Genomic DNA, 23603 nt, shown 5'->3' with positions numbered 1-23603 from the left:
GTTCATGAGCACATTGCACTGTGGTTTGAGACTTTTGTGTTAGTCAAGCACCAGAATCTGATTTCAACACCAAAGTTTAGTGGCAAGTTAGGTTTACGAACAGGACATAGATCCAATGTTTGTGAACAGGACATAGATCCAACAACCCAACTCCCATATAGATTTTACATTTCCCACTGTATCCAATAGAAATCTGGGCTTGCACTCACTGCTGCTACCATAGATGGGAAATTGCTGTACTGCTACTATGGAAAGTTTTGTAAATTTTCAAAGGGACAACTAAGCTTTGGATCAGTTCCGAAGTAGTGAAAAGTGATTTTTAAGGGAGGTGTTGGTAAAATGAGACTAAATGATAATTGAAACTATGTGATGCTTCCCTTCCTTTCTGATTAAGAAATCTAGTTTTTCTTTGTTTTTTCCTTCTTTTTTCCTTTTCCTTTTTAGCTGAATGATACTGCCAAGCTGAATAAATATGTGCAACTTTTCCTCTGCCTGACTTTTTTGAAGATGTTGAACCTAGCACACTGTGGCTGGGTGGGGAGACAAATCACCAGGAAAGCCATTGAAATATCTCTGGAAGAAAGTCTTAAAATTGCCAATAGAAAAATCTCTGACAAACATTATGCTGGTGACCCAAAAATAACCAACAACATGTAGTGTGCCCTACAGGGAAAAGTAAATGATATCTGAGTGATACTTGTGGGGTAAGAAGCCAAGTTACTAAGGGGGGACATATATTTAACAATGGTTCCCTTTTCACTGGGGAGAAAGCAGTGTCAGACATCTTAGGAGGATGATCATGTTTTAAGTGATTTTAGCGACATTTATGAAAGACTTTATTGCTGTGAAAAGGACTTGTTAAAGCTTTGTTTAGTTTAGGTCAGTGTACCAATCAAGATCAAGAGTATGGCAATTTGAGCTGGGATTATCTATTAATTTCAGGTATATTTCACTAGCTACAGTGCACTCCTTAGGCACCACCTGTAGTTATGGGAGAAAAAGCAGAGCTATCAGGGTCTCAATTATCTGATCCTTCCCAAAAGTCCACCTCTGAGTAGTACAGCATTAACTGCATACTCAAAAGAGCTGTTTAGATCTTGCTTTTGGTGCTCTCTGTGCTGAATCCAGAAGAGACAACTGATAAAGGGGTGAAATTACAGGGAGGCTGGGACTAGATAAAGGGGTGAGAATCAATTTATACTAACAATAAAAAATATATTTTGAAATAGAATTATGATAGCACCCTGCTGCTCCACAGCATTTGCATGGAAGGCTCCCTCAGGTTTGAAAAGCAGCCTCTCTTTATTCCTCACCCAATTCCCACAAATGATGTAAGACAACTGCTCCGTTTCATAGGCTGGAAAAGGTTGGAGACAACATTTCCAGGCATGCTTGTGCACTGCAGGTGGCACTGCATGCTGCTCTGGTGAGAAATGGACACACTGACAGCTGCTTCTGATTTGTCCTCCAGGGAGATTCAGGTGGGCCATTAATCTGTGCTGGTCAGTACTGGGGGATTGTTTCTTTTGGAGAAGCATGTGAAAAATACTAGCACACTTGGAGTTGATAAGTGGCTGACTGAAGAATATATTGACTGGGTAAAAAGAATGAATTCCAGTTACACAGATTCATGAAACAAGAGCATTTTAATAAATATTGTGCTGTGCATTAGAGCTGGATGCTGCTGCTTTAGTCCACCGCCTTTGAAATGTACCTCCCAGCTTTACAGCTTTGCTGACACCACCACAGCTTTTTGTGAGCAGTTCAAAGCATCCATATTTGTACAGATACTGCTTTTACTAAGCTTTAGCAGGAAACTGCCACATAGAAAACATAATTTGTATTGGATTTCACTCTACATCTTGCTAGGATGGGAAAGTAATCATTGCACCTGGGATAAAGCAACTTTTGTTAACGTGTATTTGCACAAAAATTCACTTTCAGAATGACAGTGAACAAGAGGTCTGCAGAATGAGAAAAAGTAGAACAAAAGCTTAAAAATGTTCAAATATTTATCTGTGATGTTACTAAACCACAAATACTTCATTTTACCATTATTCAATATTTATCTAAATTCAATTTCAAAGAGTTAAAATATTTAACAGAGAGAAGCAATTTTCCAATTAGTCTTTATTATAAAGATACAAATATAGAGATAAAAATAATGTCTGTGTTTTTTCTCTAGATTCTTTTTCCTTCCTTTAAATTTTTTTTAAATTTTGTGCATGTGTTTTTCTTTTTTTTGGGGGGGTGGGTGTTGGGTCTGTTGTTTTTTTTTTGTTTGTTTGTGTTTTGTTTGCTTGATCAAATCCACTAAATCTTCTCCCAGCTTGGTTCATAATCTCATTCTTTTGGTTAATAGTTCACTCAAAAAGTATAAATACTGACTGTAATAGAAGTAATTATAGTTCTTTAACACAGCTCCTAACATCTGTCAAAACAAACAGGACTCTGGCTATGGATTTCAACAGACTTCTAATAACAGAAGGACCTGGTGTGTTTCTGAAGAAATCTGTGGTTAGCTTGCTGTACTCCATCACCCTCCAAATATTTTCTCGGTATTTTTTAACTAACAGTTTTGAAGTGACTATCTGCAGAGTTTCTCTGCTTCTGTGCTTATTGCACTAACACACACCAAGTACTGTAAAATTTGAGATGTTGCAGAGGCATGAATAAATAGCTCCAGAAAAACAACCTACTCTCCTTGATTATTGATCAGGAGCCATGCCACAGTGTTGAGCAGAGCAGAACAAGCTCATAGAGAATATATATGCAGAAAAGAAGCAACAAAACACCACAAAACTGGGCCAGTCATTGATCATAGTGCAATAAAACCTGTCACTGTGGTGTGGGAGTGCTTAGACCCAGTTCTTGTCCAAGGTTGCGGCTCAGTACTGGAATACAGAGAAAACTGTGAAAAACTGAGGGAAAAAGGCAAAAGATATATAAAAGTGGAAAGAATAATGTACCATTGTTTTCACTTTACAGATGGGGGGTCTCAGAGGATGCTGCAACACAAATTAGTCCCTTTTAACTTTGTGAGGTAAATGACAGGAGACTTTTCACACCGTGCAGCCCAATGGCCACAAATTGGTGCTCAGCTTGGCGAAGGCAAGACTTTCACTCCCTCACTCATGTGAACAGTGGCTGATCTGTCACTGACTGAAAAAAGGGAGTGATAAAATCTGGAAACCATAACCCAGCAGGTTCACTACAGTTCAGATGCTGGGCTTCCCGTGTGTGATCTCCTTCAATTGATTCATTCACATCATCTTTTTTATGTTTATGGGTGATGGAGCGCGTGGAAGGGTGTTACTGCTAGGCCTGACTGCTCCTGCCCACCCCCTGTGGCTCCCCCCAACCTTTACCAGAGCCCATCTCAGCCCCCAGGGCCAGCAGCCCCTCTCCCAGCATCAAGCAGCAGCCTTGACTCAATTTCTGTCCACCTGAGGCTTTGCTTCCTCCCTGTGTAATAGGAGGGAAGCCTTTGCTAGCTTTGAAACACCAGTGTCTTGACGGAGTGCCTGCCTTGTGTGTGAGGAGGGGCACTTTGGGCCAGGGAGAGTGGCAGGAGTCCTGCAAAGTGTCCCACAGTTCTGGACTTTGTTAGCACCTCTGCAAACACACGGTGGGAGGATAACTGTTTCTGCAGCCAGAGATGGGCAGAAGAAAGGCCCAGGAAAAGTTCCACTGGTGTCATTTACTGCTAAAAGCACTGCTGGGCTGATTCTCAGAATTGAAATCACAGCGGGAAAGCCACAGAGAGTAGCTCCATGTATGTTACAGTTTTGCAATGACAGACACCAACAAAGCCTGAAAAAACTAAGCTGGAAACACATTCTTTACCAGATTCAGAAGAGCTAATTTTCAGCAGCTTGTGGCAGAGCTTACTAAACATAATAACACAGCATTTGCAATGCCACTTTTACTCAGTGACAGAAATTTAGTCTTGTCTCTTTGAACCCAACATGCCTTAGCACTAATCTCCAGGTGCCTGTGAGGTGCCCCCTTGGGCAGTACCTCCTAGCTCCTAAACATTGGCTTCTTCTATCAGACCAGCTCTCCTGTGCCATTTTTGTCCCCACTGGAAATTTGTGAGTGGATTAAGGGATCCTACCTCAGGAATCCTTCTACCCTTGGCCAGGCATATGCTCCTGTCTGTGCTCACACTTTTCAGCTTTGTCTCTGCAGAGCTGAGTTCTCTGTCACACTTTGGCCTCTCTATCTGTTTATACTGAGATCTTCCAGGTAAGCAATATTTCTTAAGGATTATTTTCTGAGGTCTGACTTGCTTGTTGCCTGTGACACAGTCATGCCTGGGCACAGGGAGCAGCCCCTAAGGCTAGCCAGGCTGTGATAAGAGCTGACGAGTGGCACTGACAGGTGATATGTGGCACTGAGCAGAGCACACAGGGCTGACACACAGCCCTTGCCTCTATCTGTAGAGGGCACTGACAGCTCATACACATCACACTGGGGTGCAGAGGCCAGTCAGGTTTGGTCCCTAGGTTCACACTGCTCATGTGCTGGGCATTAGGGCCTGGTGTTTACAGCTTTACTTTTGGCTGTACATGTAATTTTTTGTTACTTATTTTTTTAAACAAGGTTCTACTTCTCAGTACAGAGGGTGTCATTATCTATTGTCAACAACTGTTGTTTCCTGAAAATGTGGTCGTGTGTTTGGAGCATGGACTGCCTCCACAGCTTCTAGTCAAAGCCTTTGTTTTATCTTCTGACCACAGAACTGCCTGCTATCTAGCAAGCTGTAAAAGTAACCTTCCTTTTGGGCAATGCAAGCTGGCACCAGGAAGAAACATTTAGAAAATAGAACTAAAACAAAACAAGCCATCAGATTTTCAAGATAATTTTTTTTTGAATACTTGCCAGAAGAATCAGTTCATCATAGTCAGACAAATCACAGCAAGTAATTTTCATATGTCTGCTATATCTTCTAATTACAGATTGCAAATTTAAAGAATGTACCATAATCTTATTAGTGACCTGGCAGCTGGTTCAGATACATCTACCCTGGTATGCTTATAGCTCCACAATCATCTGAAAGAGCTTCTTTTGGATTGACTTATGCATTTCATAATTAATGTCTAACAGATTACAAGTAGGTTTAATTTAATCACAATTCAATACAAGATGGCACAGGTTGTTTTCAAAGCAAGGAACCACAGAAAGATAAGCAAAAAAGCCTTTATTAAAAAAGCCCTTATATAATAATACAATAGGAACTTATATACTCAGCTACTTACAAAGGTGTATATTAAATATATAAACAATAGGGTCTCAGAGACTTAATTCTTCTGAATTATTAATACATTTTTTTGGTAAAAAGTAAGAAAAGTTGCCCTATTAACACATTCTCACAGTGCCTTTATTTCAGCAAAAAAAAAAAAAAAAACAAGCCTCTCTGCAGCCACATAGAAAATCAAGATAGGAATAATTAGAGCAGAAACAATATCAATAAACAAAAAAATTAAATATTACTTTACTTACTCTTAATAATTCCTGTACTAAAAAGTATATAGGTATGAGTATTTTGTTAACTATTAATTAACAAGTCCAGAAAAGAGTCATGAAGATGATTAGAGGGAAGGAGCACTTCCCCTGTACTCCAAGAAATACTGAGAGAATTGGGATTGCTCATCCTGGAGAAGGCTTTGGGGGGTCACCTTATTGCTGCCTTCCAGTACCTGAAGGAGGCCTACAAGAAAGATGGGGAGGGGCTTGCTACACGAGCCTGTAGTGACAGGACAAGGGAGAATGGCCTCAAACTGAGAGTGTAGGTTTGCATGAGATCTTGGGAAGAAATTCTTTACTCAGAGGATAGTGACTGGATCTGGAACCAGTTGCCCAGAAGTTGTGGTTGCCCTGTCCCTGGAATTACTCAAGGTCAGCTTGGCTGTGGATTTGAGCAATGTGATCCAGTGGAAGGTGTCCCTGTCCATTGCAGGCGGGTGGGAACTGATGATATTTAAGGCCCTTTCCAATCCATATGATTATATGATTCTATGATTTCCATTTAAATGGAAAAATGGTACATGGCTGTTGGTTGAGGTTATCTTGAAGCAATGTAGAGGATCAGTGTGTCTCAAGCAGTTAGGACCGAAACTAAAGCAGATATATTTTTGAGCTGTGAAAGAATACAAAAAAACTGATACCAGAAAACAGTAGAAATGCTTTGAAAGTAGGTGCATGAAAATAGGATGTACTTTGGACTAGAATGTGTGCAAAACCTGTGATATATTCAAAGGCAATGGACCACATTGACAGTGACATGGCTTTCACAGGTTAAAATATTGGGCATGCACATCCCTTGCCAAAAGCCACAGTCCTGTCTGGGTATGGCTCTTAACAGAGTTTAAGTAACAAATATTTGCACTGAGCTCACAATTATTCTCAGAACTTTGAGCGTGCTGATGGAGGACTGTGGAAAAACTTGCACTTCTCCCTTTCACTGGCGGCTGTGAGAGGTCCTGTCTTTCAAAGTGGTCCAGCCAGAACTTGTCAACAAATTCCTCCTACATACAATCCACACCATAATGAAAAGAATAATGTGGAGGCAGCAATTATGCCTGCATCACTGAAGATATTGCACAGACAGAGACAGAGAAGGAACTTGCCGATACTAACGTGTTGCTCATTTTCTTCCTGCAATATTAGGTGGGTTCTAAGCTAGTTTTCTTGGTGTGGGTCTATAATCAAATATAGGAGGGTGAGAATAGGGTGCTGAAAAGGGTGATAGAGAGTGCTGTGGGGTGATACAGATGCAGGGTGCTGTGGTGCTCGTGATTCTAGGTACATCAACTTCAGAAGCTACCACATTCACAGTGGAGCAGAAATGGATGGCTGAAGTTAATTTGCCCTGTGGAATGAGACTCTAATGCAGAAACAATCAGTCAGGGAGTGCCACAGTGAGATTTGACAGGGACTGCATGTCAGAGCCCTGAATTATTAAAAAACACCTTACTTTATAACAGACTATTCTGTCTTATGAACAATGATGTTATCGAGCCATCTTTGCTTCATTGAGCAGAAAGATTGAGAGTACCTGAACAAGGTGAAAGGACTGCTGGTGGTAAGAAAACACAAAAGCTAGATTGAATTCTAAAGCAATATGTAAATTGTTTTTCTTCCAGACCTCTTTCCTTTCCCTAGTTTTTCCTGCACCCAGTTACTGAAGGCAGGATCACAGTAATTGTTACCCCTTTTGCTATTCATATTTGTGTGGCAATTTCCAGAAGAGTTTGTTATTCCACCAGCAGTGCTGGGTTCGGTTTTTCCCTCCTCATGGCGCTTGGTTGCAGGTTAGCCATCCTGGGAAGTGTCTGCCCAGACAAATGCCTCCAGTGACTTGGAAAGGGTTTCCATCTGCACAGCCAGTGGTTTCCAAGTCCTGTTTCAGGCACTTATCTTAAGCAACAGGCAAACAGAAAACCTCCTTCCCTTTATGCTGATTGTTGAAAATGGACTTTTTATTTTTGCATCCAATGCTTCATAAATGAAAAAACCAAACATTTCTAGTTTTATAAAACAGAAGAAGCCACCATAGCCAGCACTGAAGGTACTCTGCCCAGTTCTGGCCCAAGTGGCCTCCTGGGATCCAGGAGGGAACATGCTGTACACCACAGCCTGTGGTGTTGGGGCTGTTTCCTACTGTCAACAAATATCTGCAGCTGACCTTCCTCTTTGTTCACTTTGCTGCTCCTTTACAGTCTGGGTGAGATACCAGCACCCAGCCAGTGTTCGTAGTCCAGAACATTATAGCGCAGGAAGAGGATCCATAATACAGTATAGGGCACAGTTAAAACATGGGATTGAGTAGCAGCTATCTGGTTTTAAATAAATCATCTAAGAAAGTGCATCTGATTGTGAACTATTTCAGAAATATTTCTGGCTTAAAAAGCATATTCTATCATGGTCAAGGAAACATCTAAAATAGCTCATGCTCAGTCCATGACAATTCAGAAGACAAAGCAAAAAAAGAAGAATAATGTGCCATTATGGAGATATCACATATTCAGTCTGTCAGATTCACAACTTGGAAAGATAGCTCCAGCTCTGTATATTTCACTCATGTTTTTTTCCCAGGTAGTTTTCTTAAAAAATAAATCTTGTGGACATTTGGTTAAATGACTGAAAATTACCATCAAGATTTGATCAAATAACTAACATTGATCAATGAATAAAATTTAAAAAAAGACTACTTATGTATTGTATTTTGTTCTCTCATATAAGCTGAATGTATATGGGGCATATAAATTACCACATTTCTGAGTAAAAATGCAAGGTTGTGTTCTGCACTTGTAGTATTGCTAGCTATTACACCTCTTTAATCAATACATTAAGAAAGCTGAAAATAATTAAATACAAGCCAAAATGGATTTGGAAGTGCTCTTCGTAGGTTTATAGCTTATAATTTTAAGATTTCTAGCAGTTTTGTTTCTTAATGAGACCAAATTTGTCACAGGAAATATGCAGATGTGGCTCATTGCTTTCTGATTAGAGCTTGTTTGCAAACATTCCTTTCCATATTTTGAGCAAAAAACACACAGCAGAGATGATAAAACATTGAAAGCATCATGTGAAATCCTGACCCTGCTGAAATGAGTGACACAGCCCTTATGTCATTGGGGTCAGCATTCACCCACAATATGTGTGCTCCAGGGAAAGAAAAGAAATATATATTTGCAAACAGAGCCATATGATCTATGGAACAAAGGAAAAAGGATGTTGGAAACGTGCGTGAAAATCCTTTTGCTACACTGGGGAATCAAATGGTCCTGTGTTAGGTCCCTCCAATTGCATTGTTCTTGGAGACCCTGACTGTGTCTCTTTCCATGGAACATGGAAAAGCCAAGATATTAATTCAGTTTGTTTCCAAACCTGTTAATTGAAGTAGATACTAATTCATGGATCTACTGATCCATGGAAACCAAGACATTAATTCAGTTTGTTTCCAAACCTGTTCGCTGAAGTAGATACCAATTCATACAGCACAGAAATTCCCAAGGACCAGCTGCCAAAAGTCTCCTTTAATGAGGCTTTGCTCCTGTTAATACAAGGTCTCAGAGGCTTCAGCTGGGATAGACAATATGGATGGAGTGTGAGAGCTGTGAACAAGAGAAAGTAATAAAGATGGAATAAAGGAATATAGTCTGCTGAGCTCTTATTTTTAGGGTTCTTTTTGTGTGTGTCACAAGTAAACTTGCACATAGATCAGAAAGTACAGTATAATGAAGGAGTAAAACAGTATAATGAGGACTAAGGCTGAGCCAGAGAGATTGTGTGGCAGAGAGAAGGAAGAATGAAATATCCACTCATCCCAAGGAAAGAAAGTATGTGTAACACTGGAAAAAAATCTGAAAAAAGGTTCCCATTGGTGTCCCTACTCCTTTCAGACCTTCTCTGGTTCTTCCCTGAAGTTGCGTTACTTAAATGGAAATGCAGAAGCTCTCCTCTGGCCTTTCTGGGATCACCTAGTTATTCTGGAAAACTTCTATATTTCAAAGACAAGTACTTATGAAATGGAGAGATTTCTCCTAAAAGAAAAATGATGATAGATATAAATTTTATATACTTGCATATCTAAGTCAATTACTTCAATTTGCCTTTTCTCTGCCAGTGGAAATCATCCTGGCTATATTGCAAAGAATACATGGAAGCATTAGCTCGTGAAAACACATAATCCTAACCTAAACAACTCAACATTTCACACATATGACTACAGATTTTCTTGTTAGCAGCACATAGAGCACAAGAAGATAACAAGCTTTTAATAGGTTAGTCATTCATTACAGGAAATAGCTACTTAGTCAAGTACAAACTATGTATAAAGCATGGCTAAAACATTTGCAGAAATGTTGTAAGACAAAAGCATGACTTAACTGCTAGAAAGTTTCAAAAGACATGTTTTAGTTCAGAAAAGTAGAAATCACATTAATACTTAAGATATTATCTGATTTCCATAAAGGTCTATAGAGTTATCAATTTTTTAATCTTAAAAACGGAGATCAGAATTAACTTGAGTTGCAAGGAAGAGTATATTTCCCACCAATCCTAAACTATCAGATTCTAATATCTGTATCTAGGAGAACCAAAACAGTGCACTTTCAAATTCTGCACAGGTACCAAGAAAAAAAAATTTATTCAATTGGAATTTGCCTTAGTTATCAGGGACTCATAGAATTGGAGTATGATTACCATTTGGATCGCATAGAGAAAAGATAAAATCCATACAGTATTTGTGATTTTACTGACTGTTGTGTTACTGTTCATGTCCAAAAAAAACCTGATGAAAATGCTTTTTCAAATCTAATTATTTTATTCTAGTTCTGCAGAGAACTACTGAGAGCAGAGGCTTTGTGACAATAGAGAAATGAGTGCGTGTTACATCAGTTAACTATGTCAAACAGTGAAGGATGAAACAGGCACATTATCTCAGCATTAAAGCCATTTACCCTATGGACACACGACCCTCTAAGCAGAACATGCAAAGAACCATCATTCACATCTTGGAGTTTTTTATTGATAGAGAAACAGAATATCTTAAGATCAGACCGGAAAATATGTTTTTCTGTACGGACAGGTTTTCTTTCTGCTTAGTTGTACATTTGACTTATCTGAGGTGATTTAGATTTCTAGAACCAAGAAGTGTCACAAAAGACACACCTCCTGACAAAAGTATTGATAAGGTATGTGTTTGAAGGCAGAGTTTTGGGCTGTGAGTGGCCAGTCATTGAACCAGAGAAGCAGATTTCCTGAAGTATAGAAAAGGTACGTGACTTTCACGTACTGTTCTGAAATTCCCTGGTATGGATCTTGGAGGTCTTGGGCACTGAAAGACCTTTCTTGCTCTGGACATGTAGATGTCATAAAAGCATTTAAAAGTTTTCAGCGTAGCAGAGTCACAACATATTTTTTCATCATGTTTCCTCTTTAAATCAACTACATATTTATTGGGTGTGACAAACCCAGACTTTCCCACCATGGAAAAAAATTTACCCTTATTGCGATGTAGTAGAACTTTTACACCTCTCAGTGACTTTTTTTGCCTCTTGAACACCTTCTCCAAGCATAGAACTATGCCAGCAGCACAGACCTGACAGGGTGCCGCCCTATTTCAATGGCAAACTCAGCGAGCATAAATCATATGCAGAAATTTTGGCTAGCAGCTCCCAGGCTGAACATGCCACACATTTGCATGTGGACGTATTTGCACGTGGACATACTTTTGCTGTGCTCTAAGGAAGCTGCGGCTGTCATTCCTGAGGCTCTCCGCAGGTAACCCAGCACATCCAGTAATTTCTGTGGTAGCTCCTGCAGTTTGTGCCTACCCAGCTCTCTGCACAGCACCTGGTCTGCCTGGAGAAAGCATGTAAACATCTCTTGCCTTCAGCAAGTAGGAAATGTCCCAAAGCACCTATTTTTACCAGAGTGGAGTTGCTATGCTACAGCTGAAACAAAGAGTAATTAGCAATTCATTGAAAAGATACAAGAAAAGAAATCATACAAAGGGGAGTCCTTGCCGCTATCTCACTTTCCTGATTCTTATCTTTTACTTCCTATTTCTGGCTTTTCTTTTTGGACTTTGCAGCTCAGCTTCCTTTCGGTGTTTCCCTTTGAATTTTTGCTTCTCATATAGCATTGTGCTTACGGCTTTTTGAAGAGGAAGCCTGGGAAAAGGTTGGATTGTTCAGGAATGTGTGGTAACATATTTTTAGTTTAGGGACTGTCTTTTAGAAATGAGCAACAAGGGTCATGCATTAAATATTTTCCTATGTTTAAAGAGATATTAGTGCTTCCTGCTTATCCCAACTTCATGCATTCAAAAGACTGGGTAGCAACAGTGGCCAGAACACTTAAATTCAGAAGACTGGAGGTGAATGTTTCTCTGTCTAAAGAGTAAAATGAACAAAGCCTATTAACTTAGTGAGGATTCTGTGCCCATATACCAGCACAGACTAATAATGAATCATGAAGATTGCCGTTTCATGGGGATATTTAACAGGTGGGGTCATACTTTTCAGAGGGTATAAATGCAACCTCAAGACAGTCCCACTGTTTTAGCTTGATAAATAGATTATTTACAAAAGAAATGCAAAAATGGTTCTCAGAAGTATTCTGCTGGAAACACAACTCACTGACATTAGATTGTTGGTCCCCTGTAAAGCATGGAACCCAAGGGTTGAAACCTTTTCTGCTTCTAGAAGAAGTGCCAAACATTATATATGGTGATGTAATTATGACATAAGCTGGCAAAAAGACAATTTGTGCTGTAAATTTGGAAAAAAAAATAGCCCTGATCTGATCCAGAAGGTCTTCCACCTTTGAAATATGTTTATACCACAAGTTAAATAGTGGTGGCAAATTCTCTGGTGCTGATGACTGGGGAAGCTTCATTAATTCCCTTTGTATCCATTTTCATGGAAGAGCTTAGTTCAGGGTTTTACAGGATTAAACTTTTCACTGGAAAGGAAAGCTTAATGGATTCAACAGGTAAAACAACAGAGAAACATTAAAATCAAAGAGAGTGACACTGGATTTATATCACTATCTAATCAATGGACAGTATGGAAGATCATAGTATCCTTATTTCCTCCATGATACTCATATATAATCCAGATATTTATCTGTTCATATTATTTTATTCCATTACATGTATTTTTTTAATCCATTGTAATAATTTACTTTGGCCTCTAGCTCCAAGCATAGGATACGGTTTCCATCTTATTCCAAATAATATTGGCTAGTTGCTAGGGGAGTGTGCTGATTCCTTTTACGATTTCTTTTCCTCACCACATCTGTGTGTAATTTTTTTATTTATCATCTCTCTAGGACATTTTTCCTGTGAGAAGCCCAAATGTAACATATAGCCCTTTAAGATCTCATTTGGTGTTTTAGACAAGGAGTATTTCTTATAAATATTTACAGAATAGGATTTTACCAGCTGGTAGTTAATACCAGGCATAAATGTCTAAGTATATGTGTGGATGGGTCTGCACACTACACATCATCTCTTATCTCCTCTGAGTGAGCAAGCAGGTATGAGTTTGAAGTGCAGGTGTGAATTAACTTAATTCACTTTATTTACTTAACTGCTCCTTGCTGCTGCAGACCTGTGATGCACCATGTGTGCAAAGCTCTTTTTTGGACTATTTCACCATTAGGAGCGGATCTGGCCTGGGTATTGAGAGGGTTTTTTGCCTTAGCTGTGTTCCCTGATTCTCTGGTTGAAGATTTATCATCTCTCTCCCACATGAGGGACTGCCCTATGGGATTTACACTGGCTCCTCAACCCCACAGGTTCTAGCCTGACCTATAAATATAAAACAATGTCAGTTTTTGTAGATTCCATGCCAGCAGACATGGACAGTGGTTCACACTACTCTGCTGACCTGAGAACCATGGAAGAAATATTGGGTTGGTTTTTTTTAAACAGAATTTTGCAATAGTCCAGCTGTGATGGGGTCAGCGGTAGGACATAAATTTCTGATTGATCTCCTCATTGTAACCCTTAAACTTGTGTTCCTCCTCTGGTTTTGGCTGCAATTTTCATTTCCATCTTTGGAGTGCTCTTTTCACCTCTTAGAGGATAGTTGCTTTGCATTTTGAAGATAAAGCTGTCTACTGCTAATTGAACTAATTGGTGTCAGCTCATGCTTACCAATAGTACTGCCTTGGTTTACATAAGACCTCAACCGAACTCTTTAATTTTTTATTTCTTTTTTTTTACATTGACTTTTGACAAGTGCCAAACATACTAGGACAGTCAGAAACACCTTAAAAAGTGTTCTTATGAGGGAGAGACAGAAGAGTTAAGCATTTTGGTTTTGGGTTTATCAATTCACATTTGCATTAATGAAGAAAAGGCTTTCTTGGTCTCCTGTGTTTCTAGTCTAGTCCTTCATTTTATTTGGCAGCCTACTAGCAGTGTCCTTAGCCCACTTGAGACACAAGATTCCCAAGTGACAAGGTGGTCATACTCAGTTCAGTTTGCTTTGGTTCCCACTAACTTCACTGGCAACAACTTTTGGTATTCAGAGGTTTATTTATGGCTAGCTTTATTCCTCTTTTCCTTTCCTGTAGATTTTTTTTAATGCAGAAATTTTTATCTCTCCAGTGGCTCATCAGTTTCACTGGACTCCACTTGTTTGCTGTTTCTTGTCAAGGCTCTGGCAGGATAAAGTAAGTCTAAGAGAGGAGACAGGGGAAGCTGAGATTTGTTTTCTGTTTATTTACATTAGCTTCATTGAAGAGCAGCATCAGAGCATCCCATAGAGTTTGTCAGAAAAGAAGTGGTGTAGAGGGAGAAGAATCAGCCCCCTGGATCCATGTTAACGCTGTGCAGACAGTGCTGATGATGGATGGGGATTTCCCCGCTGCTTGTGAAGTTGGGGCAGCTCATTGCTCATTCTCCTGAACCTGCTGTGGAAGATCCCACAAAATGATGGTTTTTTTCTGACCAGTTTTTAGTTCTAGCAGTAATCTTTGAGTGAAATGTTTAATTCATCTCCACTTAAATACTGATTAGAAAGTACTGTTTCAATGCAATCAGAAAAACTACTGAAAAATCTGAGCTTGGCTATTGAATGACATGATCTCATTTAATTCCCCAAAATAACCATCCACATCCCCTAAAAGAGTATGGCAAAGATTTATTCAATTAAAGATTATTCTTTCAGCAGTAAGATGATTCAGTGTGATTTTCTTCTGGCCATGCATGCCGATAGCCAGGCAGAGCTCTCCTGTCAGCAGCGTGCCCAGCGTCAGAGCAATCCCTGTCCTGCAGGAAGGTATGCAACCTCCTCGGGGTTGATTGTTTTTTTACTTTTTTTTTTTTTTTACTCTTGGCAGACGTCCTTGAGCATTTGAAACGGATGTGAGAGAGTTTTTAGTCCTCATGCAAAACAACCAACTAAACATAACAGATTACATCAGCTCAGGCTTTTCAATTCCTGGATGGCAGCAGAGTGCTAATCCAACCTTCATCCTGGATTTCATAAACTGAAACAAGGGAGGCTGGCAGGAGCAGCGCTGCCGGATTGAGGAAGCTGACGACGGTGCAACATGTGGGCAACACACTTTATAAAGCTCATAAACTTGTAGGCTGATGTGTGCAGCTACCACTTTGGATTCCGTACCGCCGCTTCCCTTGGCAAGAGGCACCAGCAGGCTGAGCACTGAGACCTGCTCTCTGGGATGGAGCATTTACCCCTGCAAGACATGAAGGGCTTCCTGTTCCTCACCCTCCTCCTGCTGCCCGTGCCCGCTGGAGCTGCCTGGAGTGCGAAATACGCAGTAGATTGCCCTGATCCCTGTGACAGTAACGCATGCAAAAGCACCGCGCGCTGCAAGCGAACGGTGCTGGATGACTGTGGCTGCTGCAGAGTGTGTGCAGCTGCACTGGGGGAGACTTGCTATCGTACTGTCTCGGGTATGGATGGTGTCAAGTGTGGCCCTGGGCTGAAGTGCCAGTTTTACACTGAGGAGGATGACTTTGGTGATGAATTTGGTATCTGCAAAGGTAATGATGTTCACTTTGTATGTACCTACTGTGGCAATCTGACAGCAACATACATGCAGAGTTTGCTTCTTGCTTGAAAGGAGTAAAATGGGATTTTTACAGCTCATCCCTTAGCCAAGGAAAAAGGGAAAAAATACTTGCTGTCATTAGGAGGCATTCCATGTACTGGGGCAGGTTTATTAATGTGATGATATTGTTTACACATTACCTGGGGACATGTGTAAGGAAATACCGACAGGGTGTGCTTGGAGATGAGATTTTTGACTGGAGCTTGAGACACCCAGGCACTAGTCCTGTTCTTTCTGTTGATTTGGTGGGTGGCTCTCTATAAATTATGAAAACTTTAATCCTGCAAGTCCAACCTTGTCACAGGGTCTCTGTGGCAGCTGCACACTCCTGGGGGCGATGCTCCCTCTGGCACTGCCATCTGCCTGCCCAGTGACCCAGTGCTCACGCTGGGGTCTGGGGGATGGAGAAAGCAGCGCAGCCTGAGTGCCTGGAGGCTTTATCCTCTTTAATTTAGTCCTGCCTTTGAGGTGCTCAGTCATCCTAGGGATGTGGTCAGGGGAGGCAAACAGAAACCCTTCTGCCTGAAGGATGGCAATAACAGAGCAGAAGCTGACTGTGAGATGAGCTGACAGGCACTGAGTTCAGTTTATTCCAGGTATGTTGCATGCTGATTTCTTTAGTCAGAAGCTATAATCACATTTTTCTTTTAGGAGCTATTCTCACTCCATTTAAACAGGGCAATCTTAATAGGGTGGCAAGGTATTCTATTTGTAAGATGCAGGGGGAATTTTTTAAAAAATGAACTATTTTAAAAAGAGAGTTTGCAAAGCATTAGTGCAGTGGGTCTTGCTGTGTTTGTGTACTTCAGTAAGTAGATACAGATAAGCCTTAGAATAACTTCCTTAAAAGTGGGAATAACTTGACAGTTAAATATCAGGAGTATTAATAGACTTAGTTAAAGTAATGACTTAGGACCTGATGCTGCAAAAATCACTTCGGTTGATTCACATACAGCACACACTTATTTACCTTATTTAAAATAAACTCATGTGCATGGTTGAGTGTGAAACCCAAAACTTTATTGCAAATGAGTAGAACTTACACATAAAGATTATATCTTTGCTGCACTCACCAGGAAAATATTTTATTGAGATAATTGACTGATCTTCAGTTTATTAAAAATCACAGTGCAAGATACTGCCTATAATTCCATTAACAATTGTTTTGAAGTAGTGTGTACTTTTCGCTTTCCTCATAGGAGTTTCTTAGCAATAGCACCCTTTGAATGAGAAAAAAGAAATGTTATGGGAGTTGAGATCTGAATCCCCATAGCTGAATCTTGGGTGCTCTGTAGAAAATGCAAAATCAAATGTTTGGGTTTTTTTTCCCAATCGTTCAGTGGAAAAACTCTCATTAATTTCAGTAAAGTCATATCTTGATTTCAAATTTAAATTGGTGCCTAAAGCTTCTATTCCCCATATATTTATTTCCACTAAATATTGTAGATGTAATTTTGAGTTCTTTTTCTTTCTTCATCTCAGTTCTGAGATAGTACAGTCTCTCCTTGGAGTCAGATATTGTTATTTTATATATCCATGTGCAGCTATGGATATATAGGTCACTCACTCATTTTAATAACTTCCATGTTTGTAATAACTGACAGATGCAGGATGGCTAAATTCTCCCTGGCTTCCGGTTGCCAATTTACTTTGAAGTTCTGCAAAAATTATCTGAACTCTCTGTTTTTCAACTTCTTCTTTCAAAAATGGGCCATATATGTTCCAGAACAATTTTTTGGGATACTTTTATTATTATTAGGACAGTGCATTGTGCTATTATCAATAACAATGTCATTACAAAACAAAATACTTTTTGGTGCCCTTGCTTCTATTAAATCACTGGGAGCTATCTGCAATTTATTTAGGAGCAGAATCCTATTAAACAAAAAACTTCTAAAATATAAATTTACTCAGTTGTCAGTGTCAAGAAATGTAAAAAGCAGCACCAATGTCAGGGTTATTCCATACAGAGCCAAGTGCTTTGGGCTCAGACTTGTTTCTATGCTGTTGTGAGCATCTCTGCATCACAATTCTCACACTTCTGAGCACCTGTAGAAGGCAGATTGATGCTCCATTCAGTGTGGCCTCTTTGCTTGTCTCCCAGGGAGGAAATGCACACAAGAACAGCTCTGCTTGGGTGGGATTTTGCTTTTGTTTTATGTGGACAAGCAGCAGATCGAAGAGTCATTCTTGGGAAAGGGAGTGTGCTGAGGGCTAGGAAGAATAATTTTCTTCCTAGCTCTCAGGAAGAATAATTAAGTTACAGTGTAGCCAACATTTTACAATTCTCTGTGTATCAAATGGATTTATGGATTTATAAGAATGAATCCATAAATCCATTTGATACACAGAGAACTGTAAAATGTTGGCTACACTATAACTATATAACTGTAGTGCAATAGCTTGATTTTCATATTACCTAGGCTGTATGGCAAAGCTAAAAGTTTGCATTTCACTCAAGAGGAGAGTGAAAAAACTGAAAAGGTAATTTTATTGTGGGGTGTTATACACAAAGAAACTATGTCTGGATAGAAGGTCTCATAGCTGAAAAGGAGAGACAAAACGAGGGGAGGGGTATTATTTGTGCTTACTATGGCCACCCTCCTTAAGAGTTTTGTGGAGGCTTGGGCTAGATGGTTCCTTGGTCCAGCCCTGAATAATCATTCATCTGCCCTTAGGAGGTGAATCAGAAGCTCTCCAGACCTTGCCATTTAAGGTGACCATGTACCTTGGGTTGGCAAGGACAGTCTGAACATAAAAGCCTTTCTCCTGGGATATCTCAAACCTCTCCTGGGAATGATCACCTGTTTGTGGGTTTGGAAAGGACGTGTTAGACATGGATTTTCCCAGTCTCTGCCTCTTCAGCAATGGTTTTAGGAAGGTATCCTATTCAACAGCAATGCAGATGAAGACAAGGGCCATAGCCCCTACTTTAAACCCTCTGGGAAGTTGTATGGCCCAGCATGTGATATGTGTCAGCTGTGGGACAGGGAAAATCTTCTGTTCCTGACTTAATTTTCTTTGGAAAACATTTGTTCCCATCCTAGCAACTGCTTTGTAGTGCTCCTCCCCAAGCTTGCTCAGGGATGTGAGGTTTGAATAGGGGCATTATGTGACCAGATGCAGCATAACCAGGGAGCTGCCTTAGTGCCAGAGATCCCTTTAGGCCATCCTCGCTCTTCAGGCTGGAGGTGCAGGTGAGCTGTCTGCCATGGGAAGGCAGAACGTGGCTGTCTGAGAAGGTGTTGGGTGGGAGGCTATTCCCAAGGACCCAGTAGCATTTCCAGGTGGATGGTGAGTTTGCTGGATAGCTCCTCATGGTCAGGCTGCATCCTCCTCCCAGGCTGCTGGCCCAGGCCACAGCAGCCCCGCATCGGCATCGGACTGCAGCTCTAAATATCAATGGTCATGAAAGTCAGATAATATCACAGTGAACCACACAGTGAGTTTAGGGAACTTCTGGAGTCATCTTCCCTTCTAAATTCAGTGCTAGCCCTTAAACTAAATCTTCTATAATTATATACCTACATATTCATGCTGCCTTTAACTAAGGCAATGTAATGTAAGAATGCCCTTAAATCTAAGAGTGTTTCAGAGAAGGATTACCAGTAGCACATTATATAAATAAGTTACAGGAAATGTAATGATGTATGTAAAGTGTGTCAAGATTTGTTCGTACTAGAAGACATTGTAAAAAAGCAGTCAGCATGCTGAAATCCTGTGGCTAAGGTCTAGCTGACCTCCACTCAAAGGTTTTCCACTTTCAAGCAGACCAGCTATTAAGATAGCAGCTGACTTGGATCACTGAAAACTGCTTTGCTCTATTTTTTTTTTTTCCAGAGTGTCCCTATGGTAGCTATGGAATGGAATGTAGGAAAACCTGCAACTGTCCCTCTGGCATCTGTGACAGAGTAACAGGGAAGTGTCTGAAGTTCCCGTTTTTCCAACTGTCTGCTTCAAAGCCACCAAATCGACGAAAAATATCTTCACACACAGGTGAGACTTTGTGGTACAGATGATTTTAGCAGCAAACAACTTGCACATGATCTACTACCACTCTGTGTATGAGTGGTGGGTACTTTGGTGGAGCTGTGAAAACAATTAATAACACAAGGTAGGTTTATTTTTCCTATTCCTTAACATGCAGCAAGGAATTAGGTGAGCCGTGACACATGCTAGAACCATTTTGAAATATTTTGTGACTGTTGCATGTGCTAGCAGTGCCTCACCTGTGCAGCAGGAGGCTGTGCTAGGGTTTGCATGTCAGTTCAGGATTTCACTACATTGCATTTACTAGTGTTAGCTAATGCATGGTAAAAACAGCATTTCATTTTCCCCATGAGGACAGAGCTTTATATGTTTTCAGTTGTCAGTGAAAGGTTTTATTAAATGTTTTATTGTAGTCATTTGTCACAGTATCATTGGAATAATTTATTTCCTTTACATTTGTGTCTGAAGCTTGTAATAGATCTGTCCAGAATTAAAATTAAAAAAAAAAAAAGGAAAAAAAGGAAAAAGGGAGTGTGACAAGCTGGAGTGCTTTTGATGCACCAAGGAAAGATCACTGAAGCTTTTAGAGGTGGGATTAAAATTTTTCCCCTTTTTCCCCACCTGATGATACTAAGGTATGCTTACTCTAAATATAAAGAGAAACCAAAATAAATGCAAATGTTTAGAAGTCAGAAAACCTCCCCAGAGATTTAATTCTAGGTCTACTGGGATCTTTTGTAGGGTTTCACTAAAGATTTTTGGATTTCATTTCTTCTCCAACTGCAGCTTGTGTGCAATTTTAAATTTTCTTCTGTTATATTAAACTGTGTAGAGTTTGCTGTCTTAATACAAGACTTATCTTTCCTCTTTCTCTGCTCAGAGAAAGTTAGATTGAAGCAAACTTCTGCAGCTTATATCACATTTAAAATAATCTCAAAAAAACCTCTTACAAGATCAATCAGCTCTGATATTTTTGTATTTTTCTGCATGATTGTGCTCTTCTGCCTTTTCTTCTTCTATTTATTACTGAGGGTGTCAAAATAATGAGTGTGCTTGCTTTTTTCTGTATCTAGCCTATATTCCAAACCTTCCCAGACAGGCCATTTGCATAATTTCCTCCTCCCCTTTTCTCTTCCCCACTTGCCTTTGGTCCCAGATTTTCTGCTGCCTCAATGTTTAGCTGCTTGACTTACCCCAGCCAGGACGAGATATCCATGGCATGGAAACAAACGGTGTTATTTAAATTGTTGTTGCAAATTTCCCAATTACTTCTGTCCTCAGAGGTCTGTCACTGTTAGCAGATCAGGGACACCATGAGTATTTCTGCATGGGGTGGTCACACAGGGTTTCATGTGAAAGGGGTCTTCAGAAGAAACTATAACACCTAAGTGATCATCAGTGGATTAAAACAGCTGTAAATGCTTCTGTGCTTTAAACAGGCAAGTTTCTGACCCACATGTTTTATACAAAACACTATGTCTATGCCTGCATATGCCTAACAAACTTGAAGGTGTCGGAGGTGCTGTACATTGCAATTTTACTCCTTTCACGGTCAGACAGGAGGGCAGTGGGCAGCACACTGTGTCCCCAGCCAGCTGGCTGTGCCAAACAACCCCAGTGACAGCTTAGGAATCAGCCTCAGCCAGGGACTGTTTCCAATTGACAAACTGAGTATCTTTTACCTATTTTTGGAGAGTAAGAGAGTTTAGTGGCTATTTAATGCCAGCTGGCCTCAGTCAGAGAATAGCTGCAGGGGAGTTTAATTTCTGCTGTAGTTATTGAGGATGTGTTGCTTGGTTCTGTGTCACATTGGAGTGAGTGTTACAGTCAGAACTGGAAACTGAAGTCAACTCATCAGCGTTATGATTAAACTATTAGAAAACAGATATGACTTGTGCCTTAATTTGGTAGAAATTCTGCAGCTAGGTAATTGGAGGTAATTTACTGAGTTTTCTGCAAACACACCAGTTAAGGATTTTCCGAAGTATTCATAAAACCAGGGACAATACTGCAGGATAATATTTTAAAGCTCTTATGTTCATGAAATCCGCCTTAATTTTTGTGTTTTTTTCAGATAGTGACATGGCATCAGGGGATGGAAATTCTGTAAAAGAGGAATTCATTAAAGAGAAAGTTATTCGCTCTCCAGTAATGAAATGGCTAAATCCTCGCTGATATTTACTTACACTTGTAAGACTTTCAAGTGAATGCATTTCTCACTGATTATTGAATATGCAACAACACACTTTAAGAACAAAGTAAATCTATAATGTATGAATATGTAATCTCTGAAGCTCGAATGTGACCTGTTTTTAATGAAAAAAATGTTTACTTAAAAATAGACTGTACAGTGTATATGACTTTTGATATTTGTTTTGATAAGTATTTGAATAGATAAATGTATTGTGGCTTTTTGAATGTATAGTAATACTGAAAACCCAACATGATCATTCAAATAGTGCCAGAGGCTGACTCTTGCCAACCTGATGCTGGAAAAGGTCTCACTGAATGAAGGGGACAGTTTGGGTGAGTGATACTATTGATGTGGAACCATTGTGAAAGAAACACATATAAGCAACACCTCAGATGGAAGGAACACCCCTGTGCAATGACAATAATAACAGCAAAAGCACAACAGGGTAAATTAAATAAACGAACAAAAGTTGTTAAAAATTTTCCAGTTTTTGGAAGTTTGGTGACAATTCCTTGGAGACAAATATGCCTTTCTTCAGAGAGAAAACACCCCGCACTTCAGTTTATACATTGTGAATAACTTAGGCAAGACACTGCAGACACATTTTGTATTTAGTTGAATTTCTAAAGTTAAATTTTGTACAGAAAAACAGCAGATTGGTAAATTCTACCAATTTGTAGAAGGGGATCTGAAACAAAAGAAGCTGCTTATCATTATTTAAATATATATGTTTCTATAAACCAGCTAGTTGGTGTCATTAAGGCAATATCTGCATTTTTTCTGGAAGAGTGGTGAGAGGCCAGCAAAGGGACCTTCATGCTTTCCATCTTCACTGCTGGCTATGGCCCAGATGTGACTCACAGGGCGTTTATTTGAACCAGGGAAGCCTTGAACCCTCAGCAAGTGATAGTGCAGCCACAGACTACAGTATTTTGGTACCCAGTCCTTTGTTTCTCAATTGCATGAGCAAGGGATCCCATTTCAGCCAGGAGAAAAACTTACACGTGTTAGAGCGCTGCAGGAATGGGCAGCCCCTCATTCAGCCTAAGCTGGATGATATTTGCGTAAGTTAAAAAATCACCACCAAGAAAGGCTTGCTAATATGCCTGAAAACGACCAGATCCACAGATAATAAAAATTGATGTTGCTGTGTCAGAGTGAACCTGGATGCCATGAGCTTAGAAACAGCCTTGTAACACAGGGCACTCTCTTTGGAAGTGTGGCTTGATTTTAACATTTCCTTTGAAATCAACCTGAGCTGTGACAATGACTGCAGTGAAAGAAAGAACACACAGTACAACAGCCAGAGTTTAGTTCAGGATCTAAGAGCATGCTTTTAAAACTATGAACAACAGAAACTTGGATGCCTTTAAAGAAATCCAAAGTCAACATCTGTGAAAGCAGGATGCTTTCACCTGGGAAAGCAGGCATGAATCCTGCTGATCTGGAACAAGAGGATGATGACAGCAGTAGACATCCAAATGTCACGATGAAAGTGCAGATTCTCTTGCCATGATAATTGGAGACATACAAACATAAATCTCAAAATAGCATAATACCACATTTTAACCAGTATTGAATGTTAGGGTCTGAGAGGGAATAATGTTTTCTTGGGCTATTTACTAGCAAGTGAATTGATTCTAATCTACTGATATCAAAAGTAATTTTTTTCTTGATTTCAGTGAGAGCAGGATCAAACCCTTGGTCTTCCAGCAGACTGATGAGAAATATTTGAAGAATGTACTAAATACTGCATACATTATTAATATTTTGCAACAGTGTCATAAATGACATTATGAGTTCTTGAATGTAAATC

The 23603-nt window shown here is 39.9% G+C and overlaps 2 protein-coding genes across 4 annotated transcripts in view; one reads left to right on the top strand and one right to left on the bottom strand.

Moving 5' to 3' along the window:
• The window catches only part of SNX18 (sorting nexin 18), a 211659-nt gene that overhangs the window by 6385 nt on the left and 181671 nt on the right, over positions 1-23603 (bottom strand). The gene's annotated exons all lie outside the window — the stretch shown is intronic.
• ESM1 (endothelial cell specific molecule 1) overlaps positions 1-23603 on the top strand; it is a 25291-nt gene extending 1688 nt beyond the window's left edge. The window contains exons 3-5 of the mRNA XM_005490659.4: positions 14866-15535; positions 19444-19599; positions 21668-23603. Of these exons, the coding sequence (XP_005490716.1) occupies positions 15211-15535; positions 19444-19599; positions 21668-21768 (582 nt within the window). The 5' untranslated portion in view covers positions 14866-15210 and the 3' untranslated portion in view covers positions 21769-23603. The remainder of the gene's footprint in view (positions 1-14865; positions 15536-19443; positions 19600-21667) is intronic.

Source organism: Zonotrichia albicollis, chromosome Z (assembly GCF_047830755.1).
Source record: "Zonotrichia albicollis isolate bZonAlb1 chromosome Z, bZonAlb1.hap1, whole genome shotgun sequence".
Lineage (NCBI taxonomy): Eukaryota > Metazoa > Chordata > Aves > Passeriformes > Passerellidae > Zonotrichia > Zonotrichia albicollis.
The sequence above is the reverse complement of the archived record's forward strand: the minus strand, read 5'-3'. Positions and strand labels throughout refer to the sequence as shown.